General features: G+C 43.6%; 1 protein-coding gene across 4 annotated transcripts in view; it reads left to right on the top strand.

The window, feature by feature from the left end:
• LOC137527201 (uncharacterized) overlaps positions 1-19,240 on the top strand; it is a 111,658-nt gene that overhangs the window by 85,729 nt on the left and 6,689 nt on the right. For all 4 annotated transcript variants that reach the window (XM_068247703.1, XM_068247700.1, XM_068247701.1 and 1 more), the window contains one exon: positions 17,443-18,591. In XM_068247703.1, coding sequence (XP_068103804.1) covers positions 17,460-18,591 — 1,132 coding nt within the window. In that variant the 5' untranslated portion in view covers positions 17,443-17,459. The remainder of the gene's footprint in view (positions 1-17,442; positions 18,592-19,240) is intronic.

Genomic DNA, 19,240 nt, shown 5'->3' with positions numbered 1-19,240 from the left:
GCAGCCCTACTCATAGCTATGTACAGTATATTTTCATTGTACCTGTGGTAAAAATGTACTGTCTGTTTTGTGCCTCTGATATGTTTTTACTAATGGCAGTAAAACTACACCGAATTGATATGGGACAGTGGACTCCAGCTACATATGTCCCATACACTACTACTACTACTACTACTACTACTACTACTACCCTACTACTACTACCCTACTACTACTACTACTATCCCTGCACAATCTGGGCCCTGGATACATGAAGGGCTTGCTGAAGCTGCACCACACCTCTCACAACCTCAGATCAGCAAGTTCTATAAACTTGGTCACTCCCAGAGTGCACCTCAAAAAAATCTGGAGATAGAGTCTTCTGTCATGCTGCCCCTACTCTTTGGAACTCCCTGCCACACCCAGTAAAAACAGCACCATCCCTGGAGCTATTCAAATCTAGACTGAAAAGCCACCTGTTTAGCCTGGCATTTCCGGACTTATAAAATTCTTCCTCTGTACCACGATGGTCTGAGCCATGCTTATGCACTTTGAGTGCTACGGGAGAAAAGCGCTTTACAAATGTTAGTTGTTGTTGTTGTACTACTACTACTACTACTACTACTACTTTTCTGCTGTTAATTATGTCCAAATAACTACCTGTTATGTTTCCTAAAGCATGTTATGGCTTCCCTCTATCACACTAACATACTATGTAACTGTACCTCTAGGTTGCTTATACTGCATATTAGAATTCCACTGAGCTGATTTACCTTATTTAATTATGTATTTAACCCATTTGCGTTCCGTCGTTTTCACTTGAGCAATGTTCACCTCCCATTGATTAGCCTATAACTTTATCACTACTTATCACAATGAACTGATCTATATCTTGTTTTTTCCGCCACCAATTAGGCTTTCTTTGGGGGGTACATTTTGCTAAGAGCCACTTTACTGTAAATGCATTTTAACAGGAAGAATAAGAAAAAAGGGAAAAAATTCATTATTTCTCAGTTTTCAGCCATTATAGTTTTAAAATAATACATGCCTCCATAATTAAAACTCACAAATTGTATTTGCCCATATGTCCCGGTTATTACACCGTTAAAATGATGTCCCTATCACAATGTATGGCGACAATAATTTATTTGGAAATAAAGGTGCATTTTTTCCGTTTTGCATCTATCACTATTTACAAGTTTAAAATAAAAAAAATATAGAAATATTTCATCTTTACATTGATATTTAAAAAGTTTAGACCCTTAGGTAAATATTTACATGTTTTTTGTTTTTTTTTATTGTAATGTTTTTTTTTTGTTTTTTTTTTTATATTAAACATTTTATTTGGGTATTTTTGGGAGGGTGGGATGTAAACCAAAGTTTTTTTAATGTAAATGTGTGTTGATTTTAATTTTTTTTACTTTTTGTTGTAGTTTTACTTTTTGGCCACAAGATGGCGGCCATGAGTTTGTTTACATGACGTCACTCTAAGCGTAACACACGCTTAGAGTGACGCATCGGGGAGGGAAAGGCCAGAAAAAGCGAAGCTTCCGAGAGAAGCTGTCGCTTTTTCAGCGGGGGAGAGGAATTAGTGATCGGGCACCATAGCCCGATACATTGATTCCGTGGCTACCGAATCCGCGGCCGGGAGTGCGCGTGCACGCGCGATCGGCCGCGGGATTGCGCGGTAGCGCGCATGGTTCCTGGATGTAGTTTCTACGTCCAGGAACCAAAATAGGTTAATTACTATGTATTTTCCATGAATTATCCACTATGTATTACTATTTCAGGGCTACTGGTCCTAAATACTGTAGACCCAGCTAAACCTTCGTATGATTAGTTGCCACTGAAACCCTGTTTACCCTAACTAGTGCTTTCACTAACATGGCTGCTTCCTTAGAACTACAGGAGGGCGACACCATATTACTCTTCTTCATTCATGTTCTCCAGAGAGCAGCACGCTCTCCCTGGTCCCTCCTCCCCATACATTTGGTCTGCACTGATGACAAGGAGAGAGCTAGTACCCGCGTGCTGACATCACATGCGCACCACCTAGATGTCAAATGAGTGGTGTCCCTCCCCTCCAAGCTGGCGCTTAGCAAACGGGACACAACACTCCAGCGTCCACTCCAGAGATGACGTTGTGTGTGTATGTTAATACGTGTTTATGTCACGGACGTTGGCCACCTGGGTGCGCTGGATTCAGAATCAGAATTTATTTCGCCAAGTACAACGGTGGATTGTACCCGGAATTGGTTTTGGCGCATACAGGGTCGTTGATGAAAATAGCATACGGTTAAGCATGGTACATACGTAGACATGGGACAAGCATACATAAGACAACATTAACAGCTTGTGCGTACAATGAAGCAGAGCATCGTATACAGTGGAGCATGGTCCATACGTATAAACAATAAAAGGCAGAAAAAAATAAAAAGCAAAAACAAAGAGCATTACAGCATACTCGTACAGTTAACGTAATACAAGCAAAGCAATTACAAACACTGATAGCAGGGACAGAAAAGAGTGGGACAGGAGGAGCTGATATGAGCGCTGCCATTTTCGGCACTGGACGCTACACAGCGACACGCTCCCAACAAGACAGGTGCAACCGATTGTCCACGAAAAGTAGAGAGAAAGCAGAAGCAGCGGGGCATCATGATGGAGGCGGACAGCAGAGTTCACTCGAGCCAGGTTGCCCGAGGAGTAGCGCTTTTAATTACAGGTCTGCACAGCTGGGTCAGTGGGGGCCCTGTGGTGCCAGGGGGGCACTTTTGCCGGGCAGCAGTGGTGGACATGAGGTCGGGGGGCACCTCGGCTGGGCAGCAATTGGTGGACATAGGGCCTGGGGCACCCTGGCTGGGCAGCAGTGGTGGACAGGCCAGGGCCCAGCAGGAGAGGCCAGGGGCAGCATACCTCGACTGTGGCTGTGATGGGGCAGCAACAGGCCCTCCATTTCCGCATGGCAGCGTGGCTGTTTCCATGGTGACTGAGGGAGCCGCTGCGATTAGGCCTCCTTTGCACGTGGCCCACGTTCCCCATGCTGGCATCCTGATCTCTAGGCCCCTGGGCAACCTGTGGTGGAGGGGGTCCGGCAGCCCTAGCATTCCCGAGCTGCACAGACTACAGGTCACCCGCCCGGTGATGGGAAGTCTCTGGCGGTGTCCCTGGACGGCTGGTGGTGGCGGCGGAAACAGCCGCGACCACTGGGAGTGACGGAGCGGAGCCCACGTGGCAGCTCCAGACATTCTGAGAGCCGCCGCTGCCCCTCTGTGGTCCCGGCAGGAGAGGCATGTGGTGCATGGAGGCGGCGCTGCGTGCGGCGTCCCGGCTCCCCTGGCTCCAGAGCGGTGTTCCGGCTCCCCTGGCTGCAGCGAATTCCCCCAGGTCAGGCGATCCCCACCCCGCAGCGGAACAGAGCACGCGACCTCCCGATCCTCCAGCAGCCCGCGGGACACATCCGAGGCCCCTGCATCATCCCCAGGAGGGTGGAGGTTGTTGGGAGGTCGCCAGCAGGGGAGTTAGGGGGAAAAAAGAAAAAAAGACCGGAGCCCTGTGGCCGTGGTGTCCTCACCTGGCGCCATCTTGATGTAGACTTCAAGCATTTGCCACTAACGCTTGCCAGCTTCTACACTAAGACCTCCGCTCTATCCACTATTTACCCAAAGCGGACACCGCAGAGCCACTTATATCAATTAACAGCCATCCCTTATCCCTTCATTACCCCATCGGTCTCCATTAAAGCCATACTACCTATGTTATTCCCACCGCTTACATCCTACTCTAGATGTTGTCATTTTCTACCACACCACCTACTAGCTGTGATCTTCAATCAAATTATACCACCCATTACACCTCTCGTATTACTACTTATACTATACCACTGATCTCTCCTGCATTTTAAATACCCCTTAGCATGCACGTAAGGACAATTCAATTGATTAATTGTACAGTAAACCGATACTAATAGCTACTATAGCATATTACCCTGAGGGCTTAAACCCACTAAAAGCCTTTTCTAAGCGCTGGTGATTACAAAAAGCTCTTTCTAATGCAATGCTATGGGGGATTTTTATAAAATCACATCCACGTTGTCCTCAGTGAACTGCGCAGTCGCAGAACTACTGTGCCTGCGCAGGACATTGCAGACAACGTTATGCAGGAGAACAGAGGCGCCAAAAGGATAAAAGGAAGATAAATGAGCTTAAAAACCAAATTCTTGGTAAATAGAGGAGGTAGTGGTGGACTTACCTCCTCCAAGTAGACACACAACGACTGTAGTAAACACAGTCAATATATTTTATTTATGAACTCCAAATATGCAACGCGTTTCGCAGGTTTGATCCCGCTTCATCAGGCAATAACAACGGAGCAATAGCATATGTGGTCAGTAGAAGATCCAGGCACTATTGCAGACAACGTGGACTTGATTGACAGTGGCTCTTGCGTAGGCACAGTAGAGGAGGTCGTCCTCTGCACCGGCGGGGACCCTGGGCCGGCAGCTGCGAGCGGAGATGCTGCGAGGGACATGGCTGCAAAGGGCTGGAGGAAGCCCCAGGTAAGTACATCATGGGGCAGCATATTTTGGCTGATAACTCCTTTAAAGGAAACCAGAGATCAAAAATAATAAAATAATTATACATACCTGGGGCTTCCTCCAGTCCCATGTGCACGGATCGCTTCCACGCGGCCATCCTCCGCTGCCTGCAGCTCCGGTATCGGGTCCCGTTACTTCGGCCAGTCGCAGCTAGTCTGCGCAAGAGGAAGTGTGCTCTCTACGTAACTTTCCAGCAGCCTCTGGAGAGATACGTAGAGAGCACACTTCCTCTTGCGCAGACTGGCCGAAATAAGGGAACCCGATACCGGAGCTGCCGGCAGCGGAGGACGGCGGCGTGAGAGCGATCCGTGCACAGGGGGCTGGAGGAAGCCCCAGGTATGCATACATCTTATTTTTGATCTCTGGGTACACTTTAAGGACGGAAGAAATTTCCCCGACAGTGCTCCTTCCATTAATTCACTTATAACTTTATCACTACTCATCACACGTAAATGATATCTTTTTCACCACAAATTAGGTTTTTTGGGGGTGATACTTGTTTTCAGTAATTACTTTTTCTATGTATTTTTTATATGGAAAAACAAGGAAAAAATGAAAAAATACAATTTCTCAAATTCCATCACCTATAGTTTTAAAATAAACAATATTTCTAATAGTTGTTATTATTATTATTATTATTATTATTAGTAGTAGTAGTAGTAGTAGTACTAGATAAAACCCACACATTTTATTTGTCCATTTGTCCTGGTTATCACATTTAAATTATGTCCCTAGTACAAAGTATGGTGATAATATATTATTTGTTTTCTCATTGTGCACTACCAATGATTACAAGCCCTTATTTGCATAATTAACAGTAATACACTCTCATTGCATACATATTTAAAAAGCTGAGTCCCTAAGGTAATGATTTATGTATTCTTTTTTTCAAATCTTTTACTTTTGGGGATTTTTACAAGTGTTATTTTGGTACAGAGTATATGAAAATAACGATGTTATTGATTTTCATTCACTTTGGCTGTAAGAAAATTTCACATGACATAGGCCTCAACTTTCAAACATCCCAAATTATATTATGTAGAGGGTAGAGGTGTGGGAAACGATGGCACTGCAGATAGTGGACTTCTGTAGGGATGGAAGGAGGGGGAGGATGGCTCAGCTCATACAGTCAGGTGTGGCCAAGTGAATCCCAGCGTGCTCAGGCAGCAGTAAGGTTATGCATAGAAGGAGAGAAGGAAAGCGCCGGCACTGCTGTAAATCACATTTATTTGTTTTGCAATCAAAAACATGCACGTACATGCAGGCATGAAGACATTGTGGTGGAGACACATACCCTGAGGTGGATGGCTGTGGCGTGCCGGTGGGTGCAGAGGGAGGAAGAGCCTGACGGCCGTTTCGCGCTGTGCGCTTCTACGGAGGCTGCAAATGAGGTGATGGGACGAGCGGCCTAAATACCTTTACTAGGCGGCGTGCGGCGTTCTTCCGCCAAAAGTCCCGCCCCTCTATCAACACTGGTCACTCCGTCTCAGCTGCGTAAAGCGGAAGCAGCCCGAGGCGGGTGACGTCAGGTGTTTCCCAGCGACGGAGGCCTGTGAGGGGAGCGCTCATATTAGGTTCCCCCAGGCGGCCATTGCGACTCAGGCTGCTCCGTCGTCTGGGAGGATGTACTGCCATCTTGTGGCATATAGGAATAAGTAGCTACATCAACGGCCATATGTGAGGGGATAAGTGAATAGATGTAAGGGGCATGACCTGGTGTGTGTATATGTATAGATAACATGTATAAAATTAATACTCAGTCAGCCCTAATAAAGTGCTTAAAATAGTGCATGGCTAATTTTGAAAAATATTTTATGTGGGCCATGAATATTGGAAACTGAGGTCATGGCATAAAAAGTGCTCATAGCATCTAGCTGTGTTTCAACACCCTGCACATGTGACTATTGAACAAACCTGAAGTGATGATAAAAACAGGGAGGGGAAAGGTTAAAAACAGCTAATCTGGAACGGCTATCAAGGGGGATAAGGGGAATCCCATCATAATGTGGGCAAACTGTCCCTATGAAATACATCTATAAGTTATATATCAAGAGCAGGGAATGGCCAAAAAACATGCCAGGGGCCGGGCAACCACATATCTAACCCCCCTGGGGAGGTGCTCATTACATTTATATGAGAGAAAAAAAAAAAAAGATAAAATGCAAATCATAGTTCATAGGTGCAAGTGGTCCACATGTGTTAGATCTGTGGATCCAAAAAACATGCAAGGTCAGTATGGTCATTCATGCCCAGAGGGCCCATCGCATCGGATTGCAATATTAACCGTGCCTCTTCTCTCTTTAGGATCCTCTCCCTGTTGCCTCCACGTCTCGGGGGCAACACATGTCTTAATCCGGCAAAGGTCAATTTCGTGGGATCCCCCTGATGGGCTTCTCTGATATGGGTAATGACCCGGGTAGAACCCTTGCCTGACTCAATGGAATGGAAGTGTTCACGGTATCTCCTTGTGAGTGGCCTCGTGGTTTCCCCTATGTAAAATCTGCCACAGGGGCACCACAACGCGTACACTACAAACGACGTTTGGCAAGTGATGAAATCCCGCGTAAAACGCGAGAGAGGACCTACTTGGTGCCGGGAACCGGTGGCCATAAACTCACACGATACGCACCTACCACACCGGTGGTTCCCCTGTGGCAGATGGTCGCTCAACCAGTTACCATTTTTTTGCGAGACAAACTCGCTCCTAGTGATTTTGGATCCAATGGTTGGGGCCTTCCTATATGAAAAGAGAGGTCCATCCTTAACTAGGGGCCTCAACAAGGAGCACTTTTTATGCCATGACCTCAGTTTCCAATATTCATGGCCCACGTAAAATATTTTTCAAAATTAGCCATGCACTATTTTAAGCACTTTATTAGGGCTGACTCTGAGTATTAATTTTATACATGTTATCTATACATATACACACACCAGGTCATGCCCCTTACATCTATTCACTTATCCCCTCACATATGGCCGTTGATGTAGCTGCTTATTCCTATATGCCACAAGATGGCAGTACATCCTCCCAGACGACGGAGCAGCCTGAGTCGCAAAGGCCGCCTGGGGGAACCTAATATGAGCGCTCCCCTCACAGGCCTCCGTCGCTGGGAAACACCTGACGTCACCCGCCTCGGGCTGCTTCCGCTTTATGCAGCTGAGACGGAGTGACCAGTGTTGATAGAGGGGCGGGACTTTTGGCGGAAGAACGCCGCACGCCGCCTAGTAAAGGTATTTAGGCCGCTTGTCCCATCACCTCATTTGCAGCCTCCGTAGAAGCGCATAGCGCGAAACGGCCATCCGGCTCTTCCTCCCTCTGCACCCACCGGCACGCCACAGCCATCCACCTCAGGGTATGTGTCTCCACCACAATGTCTTCATGCCTGCATGTACGTGCATGTTTTTGATTGCAAAACAAATAAATGTGATTTACAGCAGTGCCGGCGCTTTCCTTCTCTCCTTCTATGCATAACCAAATTATATTATCTTGCTTGTTGTGGTTAAAATGATACCCTATATACATAATCACATAGATAGATGTGTTAACCACAAGTAGTGCCAATGGATTTTTCAAAGCCATTTTTTTTAACACATGTAACAATGTAATTCTTTCTTAGCAAAGCACCTGGAGTGTCAGAACATTCAATACATGTCATACATGTTACCATTTTGAAAACGAGACCCAGGCCTACTCAGATATACATATTTTGTAACATTGGGTTTTGCTGAAACTGCACCATAACTTTGAAAATGGCATTTTTCTTTCAGTTTGGCAGTAAAGAAAAATTCACATGACATGGGCTTCAGTCCTAAAACAAAGCAAAATCTATTCTACAGCTTCACACATGGCCCACTGCCTCCTTCTGGCTTGAAGGAGGAAGTGCGTGTGTGAGGCTTGCAACTCGAATAATAGGACGCGTGGAAGCTATTTGGAACGCAGGGCGGGCGGTCGGAAATATGGGTAACTAACCTTTCCTCGTCCAGCCGCTCAGCTGCAGCAATTAAGGCTAATTTAAATCACGAATTCAAGTGCCTCACCATTCGTGAGCCCATCACTACCTACCACACTAATGCAGTCTCTGTCTCGGCTACTATCACCACATATCAGTCACAGAAATCTGTGGTGATAGAAAGCTGGGAGAGAGAGGAAAACACTAATGTTTATAAACATTTTTCAGAATGCACATTGTTACTGGATGTAACTATGTGCATTCTTACTTTAAACATCTGATTGGTTCAGGGACTGCCTGGTCCCTTGAAGCAATCACCACTCCGTGTTACTCGCTGTGAACGAGCGGCGGGTGCGCATGCATGCGCGTGCACCCGCCAGAAAGACGCTGGATGCGTATACGCGTCCAAATAGCCCAGCGCGCTGTCTATCTTGACGTGTATACTTGTCCAGATAGACTTAAAGGGACACTTAAGTCAAACAAAAAAAATGAGTTTTACTCACCTGGGGCTTCCAATAGCCCCCTGCAGCTGTCCGGTGCCCACGCCGTCTCCCTCCGATCCTCCTGGCCCTTCCGGCAGCCACTTCCTGTTTTGGTGACAGGAGCTGACAGGCTGGGGACGCGAGTGATTCTTCGCGTTCCTGGCCACAATAGCGCCATCTATGCTACTATAGCATATATCATATACCATATAGCAGCATAGAGGGTGCTAATGTGTCTGGGAACGCGAAGAATCATTCGTGTCCCCAGCCTGTCAGCTCCTGTCACCGAAACAGGAAGTGGCTGCCAGCGGGGCCAGGAGGATCGGAGGGAGACGGCGAGGGCACCGGACGGCTGCAGGGGGCAATTGGAAGCCCTAGGTGAGTAAAACTCATTTTTTTTTTTACTTAAGTGCCCCTTTAAGCAGATATATTTATTCTATATTATATGCACATGTATTTTCAGGTCTGTATTTTTGTTTGTTTCTTTTTTTGTATTCACTGTGTATTTATTTATTTAAAAGAACAGTATCAAAGTTATACAATTTGTGCCAACAGCATGAATGAATTTGTTAACCGTAAGAATGGACACAGCATATATTTTTGCTGTGCAGTTTTTTTTTTTTTGGTTTTTTTTTTATGTACCTGATACAGCGTTCCCTGCTGACAGCGAGGAGATGGATACCGGAATTGTCCAATTTGGTAGGTAACACCACTGTGCTAAAACAAATAGTGGAGTGTTCTTTTTGTTTTCTCCCCCCATCTGTCTCCACTCACGTGGCAGCTATAGTTTTAGTCTGAGGAGCGAGAAGAGACAACCCCTCTCGCTTTGAATCTGCTCTGCCAGGAGTTTGCAAAAGGAGCAAGAGTGTCTCTCCCTCCTCTGGCTTCTTCTGCGCTCTTTGCATCATTGGTTGTTTGCTGTTGCTATGCAACGCAAACAAATGATTCAATGGAGGGCAGAAGAGTTCTGTTCTGCTTCTTCCTCCTTGCACAATTACAAAACATGTACTGTAAAAGCAAGTGGCTGCAGCCAAAAGCAGTGTCTGTGGAGAGTGTTCCACAGGAGGCAGATTTGAGGAAACAGCAGCAAATTTGAACTGTACTCTATTACTGAAACATTTCCTTACATACCCCTTCACTATTTCACTGGTCACGCTCTCCACACAGCACCTCCTGTGGAAACCTCTCCACAGAGACTGCATGAGGCTGCGCTCGCCCCCCGCCTGCATATACATTTTATTGTAATCAGTCCCTGGATTCCCTGCTAATGCTCCCTCCTCAGGCTCACTTGTTTGACTCAGCAAACACAGAAGTAGGAGGAGCGAGAAACTTATTGGCCTGGCCAGAATAGGAGCGAGAGTGGTCGTCTCTGACTCCTCATAGAAACTTGCAGCAGCGTGTCACTTGCCTAAAACTCACTCTGGTGTGGGAGAGCCTCACAGTGAGCTAATCCACTACATCGCTCGGAAAGAGGAATCCCCTCACATAATGACCTAGTCCACTTATCTGTTGCCGGCAGTGTGTAAAGGGGACGGCGTCTGTAAGGTAGATGAAAAAAGGACACTGCAAAGCAAAAATATATGCTATGTCCGTTCTTTCTGATGTTACCAAATTCATTCATGCTGTTAGCTCAAATTGTATAACTTCTTTAGTGTTCCTTTGATTAATTATTTAATGATTAACTTATTGACTAAGAATGGAAAAAGGTTTGTTCTGAGTATTGCTGTTGGATTTTAAAAGGCACGAAAATAGACCTGATGAAGCGGTTATGACCATGAAATGCGTTGTTGCTTAAGTGCACAACAAAGTCTATTTCTTTTTTGAATACATCACTGTCCAAAGTCTACTTCTGGAAGGTAGTTTATGCTTTAACCCCTGCATAGGGGGTTAGCCTTGGAGTCCTGACGACATACTTTTTTTAGAGCGGCGACTACCACCACACCATCACAAGGCAGAGTGGTGATGATTCTTCCCCACATGCGCTTCCGAAAGGTTGCCTCACTGCAAACTAGCCTTGTGAGTATATCATATAGATAGATAGATAGATAGATAGATAGATAGATAGATAGATAGATAGATAGATAGATAGATAGATAGATAGATAATTACCATACCCCTGGCAAATTTTGACTTAAAGTTACTTTTATTCAAACAGCAAATATTTTTTTGACGGGAAATGACATAGGTGTCTCCCAAAAGATTAAAAGACAAAGTACAAGAGGCATTATTGTGGAAAAAAAACTTCTCACCCTTTATTTACATTTGAGCAAAAAGTGTCCAGTCCAAAATTATTCATACCCTTCTCTAAAATAATTAGAAAAGCCTTTATTGGCTATTACAGCAATCAAACACTTCCTATAATTGCAGACCATCTTTTTGCATGTCTCCACAGGTATTTTTGCCCATTCATCTTTAGCAGTGAGCTCCCAATCTTTCAGGTTGGAGGGTCTTCTTGCCATCACCCTGATCTTTAGTTCTCTCCACAGATTCTCGATTGGATTCAAGTCAGGACTCTGGCTGGGCCACTCCAAAACTTTAATGTTGTTGTCTGATAACCATTTCTTCGCCACTTTTGCTGTGTGTTTTTGGGATATTGTCATGCTGAAATGCCCACTGGTGTCTAAGGCCAAGTTTCTCTGCAGACTGCTTTATGTTGTCTTTGAGAATCCTCATGTATTGTTCTTTTTTCATGGTGCCGTTTACTGTGATTCGGTTCCCTGGTCCATTGGCTGGAAACCCCCCCCAAAAGCATTAGGTTCCCATCACCATGTTTGACAGTGGGGTTGGTGTTCTTTGGGTTGAAGGCTTCTCCTTTTTTACGCCAAATGAAGGAAACATCTTGACCAAACAATTCAAATTTTGTTTCATCTGACCATAACACCAAAGACCAGAAGTCTTCTTTGTCCAGATGAGCATTTGCAAAGGCCAAGCAAGCTTTTGTGTGCCTTATCTGGAGAAGTGGCGTCCTCCTTGCATCCGTGGAACTCGGAAGTGTGCAGTGTCCATTGGATTTTCTGCCTTGAGACATTGGCCTCAATTCACTAAGATCATGCTGGAGATAATAAGGCAAGAGAAAACTTACCTCCACACAGTGAGAGAGTTATCTTATCTCTTCATTCCTTACGTTACCTCCTCTGTAGTTAATTTACCTCCTCTGTAGTTAATTTACCTCCTCTGTAGTTAATTTACCTCCTCTGTAGTTATTTTCACACGCAGTTAATTAACAGCCTGTCTTTAACTCTGGAGTTATTTTAAGGATTGGAGAGTTAACTTATAGACAGAAGAGTTAACTTTAGGTTTGCCTAAGGTAAAATGTTTCCTGAATACTACTTGCCTTATCTCCATGGTAACAACTCTAGAAACATTATTAAAGACAGGAGATAAGCTTAGTGAATTGAGGCCATTGCCACCAGCAGAGCCCAAATTCACCAGGATGGCCTTGGTGGTGATACTTGGATTCTTTTTCACCTCTCTCACTATCCTCCTGGCCAGCACAGGTGTCACATTGAGCTTCTGACAACGTCTTCTGATATTTTCCACAGTGCGGAACATCTTGTATTTTTTAATAATACTTTCCGCCGTAGCCACTGGAACTTAAAAACATTTAGAAATGGCCATGTAGCCCTTTCCTGACTTGTGAGTAGCCACAATGTGCAGCCTCAGGTCCTCACTGAGCTCCTTTGTCTTAGCCATGACTGTCAACAAACCAACTGCAGAGAGCTGCTGTTTCTCACCTGTTGAGTTGATTAAAACAGCTGTTCCCAATTGATCAGGGTAATTAGGATCCTTTAGAACAGCTTGGACTATTTGGCCATGGTATAGAACTTTGAATTTTCATGCAGACTGACAGTTTGGGAAGGGTATGAATAATTTTGGACTACACACTTTTTGCTCAAATGTAAATAAAGGCTGAGAATTTTTTTTCCACAATAATGCCTCTTGTACATTGTCTTTTTATCTTTTGGGAGACATATATGTAATTTTCCATCAAAACATTACTTCCTGGTTGAATAAAAGTAACTTTGAATCAAAATTTGCCAGGGGTATGAATAATTATGGGCAGCACTGTATATAGCCTACTTACTATACTCTCACGACCTGACGATACTACAACAGATTGGGTTCCCGGTGTTTCTCTGTGTTTTTTCTTTCCAAGCAACGGGATAAAAATTGAATACTTCGGCCGCCAAGGAAAGTGCTGTGTCTGGTACAAACACAATACATTCCAAAACCATCGCCACAGTGAAACGTGGTGGCAGCATCATGCTGTGGGGATTTTTTCAGCAGCAGGGACTGGGAAACTGTTCCGAGTTGAGTGAAAGATAGATGGTGCTAAATACAGGGATATTCTTGAGCAAAACTTGTCAGTCTGCCAGTAATTTCACACTGTGATGGAGCTTCACCTTCCAGCAGGACAATGACCAGTAGCATACTGCTAAAGCAACACTTGAGTGGTTTAAAGGAAATTGTGTATTGCATGTGTTGCATTGAATCAGGCAACTCATCAGAGGCTGCAGCTTTGGGAGTATTCGATACAAAAGCAGAGCTTCCTTCTACAGGTCCACCGCTGCTGAGCTCAGCTCCAGCTTGGTGTTGGCTTGTGCATTACTATGCTTATGATAGAACTTTGCATTTCAAGTTTTAAGGGAGAAAAAAGCCTGTGACTGAATGATTTGGAAATTGGGATTATTTCCACAAAGCGAGCTTGCTGGTCTAGGTCAGCCTACAGATCTGGTGAGCGTGGAGTTATTATACACCAGGGAGTGGGCTTAGCACAGTGTGTGCACGGTGGTTCATGCTGGTGGTGGAATAGAGTTGCCATCCATCTTTAAAAACTTGATTACGCTATGTTTGCTTCCCTTCTCTGTGTCCTGAGTTGTTACTAGGAAGACGCACAAGGGCTCGTGAGGATTGTCTACATCATTATAACTAATCAGCTACAAGATCTGGTGAGCGTATTGAATTTACCTTACAATTTCAAGCCTGGACAGGGGCAACTTGTGGGATCAGTGACTTTGGACTGTTACTGTGATTTATAAGAACTGTGGAGTTGTATGGTTCCTAAATTATTGCTCTGGACATTTATGTACAATTTTTTGAAGTACTGGTAGATGTTGAGCGCTATACTAATTTTATAATTAAGGATTTCATAAGGTGGTGATACCCACCCACAGTGTAGCGAACAATTCTAGCAGTGTGAATTTAACATATAGTTACTGTTTCTCAGAGGAGCGCATATACCACTATCTTTTTTTATAGCTGTTCCCAATTAATCAAGGTAATTAGGATGCTTTAGAACAGCTTGGACTATTTGGCCATGGTATAGAAATTTGGATTTTCATGCAGACTGTGACAGTTTGTGAAGGGTATGAATAATTTTGAACTGGACACTTTTTGCGCAAATGTAAAAGGCTGAAAAAATGTTGTTGTTGTTTTGTTTTCCCCACAATAATGCCTCTTGTACATTGTCTTTTTATCTTTTGGGAGACATCTTTCATTTTCCGTCAAAACATTACTTGCTGGTTGAATAAATATAACTTTAAAGAGAAACTCCGACCAAAAATGTAACTTTATCCCAATCAGTACCTGATACCCCCTTTTACATGAGAAATCTATTCCTTTTCACAAACAGACCATCAGGGGGCGCTGTATGACTGATATTGTGGTGAAACCCCTCCCACAAGAAACCCCTCCCACAAGAAAAGTACGTACTTTTTTTGGCAGTTTCCTGTCTGTGAACCTTGTTGCATTGTGGAAAATAGCTGGTACAGCTGTTTCCAACTGGCAAAAACCATGCAGCAGCTACATCACCTGCCTACACTAAAATGTTTACTGGAGTTCCTCTTTAAGTCAAAATTTGCCAGGGGTATGAATAGTTATGGGCAGCACTGTATATAGCCTACTTACTATACTTTCATGACCTGGCGATACTACAACAGATTGGATTCCCGGTCTTCCTCTGTGTTTTTCCTTTCCAAGCAATGGGATAAAAATTTTATATTTCAGCCACCAAGGAAAGTGCTGTGTCTGGTACAAACCCAACACATTCTAACACCATCGCCACAGTGAAACATGGTGGTGTCAGCATCATGCTGTGGGGATTTTTTTTAACAGCAGGGACTGGGAAACTGTTCCGAGTTGAGTGAAAGATAGATGGTGCTAAATACAGGGATATTCTTGAGCAAAACTTGTCAGTCTGCCAGTGATTTCACACTGTGACGGAGCTTCACCTTCCAGCAGGACAATGAACCGTAGCATACTGCCAAAGCAACACTCGAGTGGTTTAAAGGAAATTTTGAAGTGAGAGGGATCCGGAGAATGCCATATTTATTTCCTTTTTAAATTAGGCTGATAGCCTGGCTATCATGCTGATCCTTTGCCTCTAATACTTTTAGCCATAGACACCGAACAAGCATGCAGATTAGGGGTTTGACTGAAATCTGACTAGATTAGCGACTATGTTTCAGGTGACACTACTGCAGCCAAGAGAGATCAGCAGGACAGCCAGGCAACTGGTATTGTTTAAAAGGAAATAAATATGACATCCTCCATATCCCTTTTCACTTCAGGTGTCCTTTAAGGGGAAATATTTAAATGAGTTGGAATGGCTAGTCAAAGTCCAGACCTCAATGCAATATAAAAGTATTAGAGGCAAAGGATCAGCAGGATAGCCAGGCAATTAGCCTAATTTAAAAAGGAAATAAATCTGTGTCAAACTTGAAGATTTCTGTTCACAAACGAAAACCATCCAACATGAACTGGAGCAGCTTTGCCTTGAGGAATAGGCAAGTATCCCAGTGGCAAGATGTTGTAAGCACATATAAACTTAAAGTATATCAAGCGATTTGCAGCTGTAATTGCCGCAAAAGTTAGCTGCACAAAGTAATGACTCTGGGGGTGAATAGTTGTGCATGCTGAATTTTTTTTAGGTATTTTGTCCTATTTGTTGTTTGCTTCAGGCTCTGTTCACAGTGGTCAGTTGTGTTGCCGAATAATTCTGCATGTCAACTCACTGCTTATACAATTCTATGGGCCTGTTCTCAGTAAAGGATTGCGCTAATCTAAGTCACTGCGTGCAGGCTTTGTATTAAAGTCTATGGCCAGTCTGCATTGCAGTGAGTAATGCAACTAACCACTGTGAACCTAGCCTCACAATAAACCAAGTAATGCATCTTCAAAGTTATCGGAATGTTCTGTTAAAGAGTAACTGTTAGGCAGAAAATACCCAATACATTCTCTACTGCAGGCTAATAGAGCAGTAGAAAGGATGCTAACCAGGCAATGTAAACGTTTAAAATCATTCTTACTTTAGTAGATTTCTCTCCTCATGTCCCAGGCTCTAAAAGTGTACGCAAGGCCGCAGAGAGAGTGACAGACATGCTGAATCAGCCTGATTGGCTGATGCCTCTGTCACTCCTCTCTCTGCACTGCAATTGGCCACCTGGTCTCCCCTTGTCTGCCTGGTCGCCGCTGCTGTTAGAGCGCACAGAGGGGGGCCAGAGGCTATCTCTTGTCACTGTCCTCTGCCCCCCTCCTCCAGTGGCATGTCCGCGCCCCCCCCCCCCCCGTTCTGCCGCCCGCCGCCCGCCGCATTCTCCTTTTTCCCCGCACTGAGCTTTGGGGGAAGGATAAAAGTGCTGCGCACACACACAGACTCCCGGAATAATGGTTCCAGGCGCTGCAGTATCCTACACTCTGCACTAGTGCAGAGAATAGATGGGAACGACAGCGCTTGGATCCATTATTGGGCGAGTCTTTGGCTGCTGCATTTATTCCTCCCCGCTGTGCTCAGAGTCAGTGCGAGGAGGAGGGGGATGCTGGGGGGGGGAAGAAGATCTAGCCGGACACAAGATAGCCCCTGCCAGCAACAGGAGCCTTCTAATATATAAATATGATTATAACAGAAATGAAAACTTTGGCACCCAGATACATCTGTTATGTAAGTACAGCATGTATTTATCTACTTATGTATGTGTTTTTTTGAGGGGGCATTTTAGAGCTAACAGTTGCTCTTTAATAAAAATGGAGCTAACGCTCAAACAATTCATTTTGATTACAGGTTGTGAGGCAAAAGATAAAAAATGCCAAGTTGGGTAAAAGCTTTTGCAAGGCTCTATAGCTTGCATGCCTGTCATAGTTGGTAATTACCCTTGGAATGCAGATATGTTGCTTAATTACAAACACTTCAAAGCACCATTATAGTTAATATGAGTGACTTTAAAGATTGTCCGTCATGTTAGTGATTTTTGTAGACCAGTGCAGAATAGTTACCCACACATTCCCTGTAGACCTTTATAGTGATTTCATTAGGAAAGTAGGAGAAATACTTCCAAAACGTCTCCCCCCCCCCCCCCCCCACACACACACGTGTATATATATTATGAAGTATTTACATTATTATGCTATGTGTGACATGCCAATTAATGTGTTGTAGATGGTGATTTTTAAAACATGGAGATGTATGAAAAAATATTGAAAATTGGAAGAGGAGCAACATCTGAAGTCTTTCTCATGAGGAATAAAGAGACCAAAAAATGTTATGCAGTCAAAAAAATTAAAGTGGATGCGCTTACACAGACAAGGAGTAAAGAGTCTCTTCTTCAAGAAGCAATTATCATGGGCAAGGTCGTACACCCCAATGTGGTAATGTGTCATGAATACTTCTGTGACCCAGACGCAGAATATGTTTTTATCATCCAGGACTATTGTGATGGTGGGACTTTAGATGATCACATTAAGCAGAGGAAAGGTGTTTTACTTCCTGAGGATACGATCATGGATTGGTTTATTCAGTTAACTTTGGCTGTCCAGCATATCCATTCCTTAAAGGTTCTTCATAGAGATATCAAAACATCAAATGTCTTCCTTACCAAAAAGGGTAGGATTCGGTTAGGAGATTTTGGCATTTCCAAGATAATGTGCAACACTATGGATATGGCAAATACCTGTATAGGAACACCATATTATCTCAGTCCAGAGTTGTGCCAAGACATTCCATACAGCTCCAAATCAGACATCTGGGCATTGGGATGTGTACTTTATGAAATGTGTGCTTTAAAACCAGCTTTTAATGCAACAAACCTAATAAGTTTGTTTTACAAAATTGTTAAAGGGGAATATGCCCCTCTGCCAGATTGCTACTCCAGTAATTTACATTTGTTAGTTAAATCTATTCTTGACAAGTGTCCAGATTCTAGACCTAGTACAAATGGCATTCTAAGCTTATGTTTTGTTCAAGAGCATTTGAAACAGTTTATACAGAAACATGAATTTCGACTATATGAAGAAAGTTCAGAGAAGGAAGGCAACAGAGATAATTTTCTAGTAGAAAGTCGGAGCAAAACATCCTTAGCGCATCATGAACATTCTGAAGCTGATAAAAGGTCTAAATCTGCTCCACCAACTTCACAGGAAGCAGATTTTGATGTCTGTGAGTTACGGCATCCCGAGGAACTATCCAGTAATGGGGATAAATCCTACTATTCTGAAGACTTTGACAATGACAGTCTTACTTCTGTCGAAGAAGACTTAGAGGAGGATAGTTTTCTAGTATATCCAAATGGTGAGATTCCAGAGGAAATTGGTAAGCATACAGTTTTGTTTACTGTTTTAGAAATATGGCAACAGTTAAGAATAGATAAGGGAAGACTTGAAGTAAAGATAAAAGCCACTAACAGACTGATTCACAAAGTATTTCTGTTGAATTCTCTCACCTTACTTATTAAAGAGAATCTGAACTGAAATTCAATAAAAAAAATTAAAAAAAAAACCATAGCTGTCCAGATATAATTACTGTAATTATATTGTGCCAATTACCGCTGCTCTGCTGCCTCCTGTTCCCCAGCAATTCCCTGATGAATTGGTACTTCCCGTATTAATATGGCCGCAAACTCCCTATAGTATCCGGGTCACGACATAACAGTCTGGGCTGAACCAAACTTCCGTTAAAATGCCTTTTAAACCACCAGCAAGCTAGAAAATACTCAAAATAATTTTTTATAGTACTGTACTTTTTCACCAATTTTTTCAATTAAAATGCTTAAAAGTTATTTTAAAGAGAATATAAAAATTATCTCGTAGGAGATAACTCAGGAAAAAAAGTTGTTTGCATATGGGCCACTGTGGGCTTGATCCAATTTACTTTTTCTCCTAAGTTTTCTTTTAGAAGATTTTTTTTAATGTTTTCAGCATTCTGTAATTGAAATCAAGTACCAAAAAGTAGTGTACATTAT

The sequence above is a fragment of the Hyperolius riggenbachi genome, chromosome 8 (genome assembly GCF_040937935.1).
Source record: "Hyperolius riggenbachi isolate aHypRig1 chromosome 8, aHypRig1.pri, whole genome shotgun sequence".
Classification (NCBI taxonomy): domain Eukaryota; kingdom Metazoa; phylum Chordata; class Amphibia; order Anura; family Hyperoliidae; genus Hyperolius; species Hyperolius riggenbachi.
This window is presented reverse-complemented; position numbering and strand designations above follow the sequence as displayed.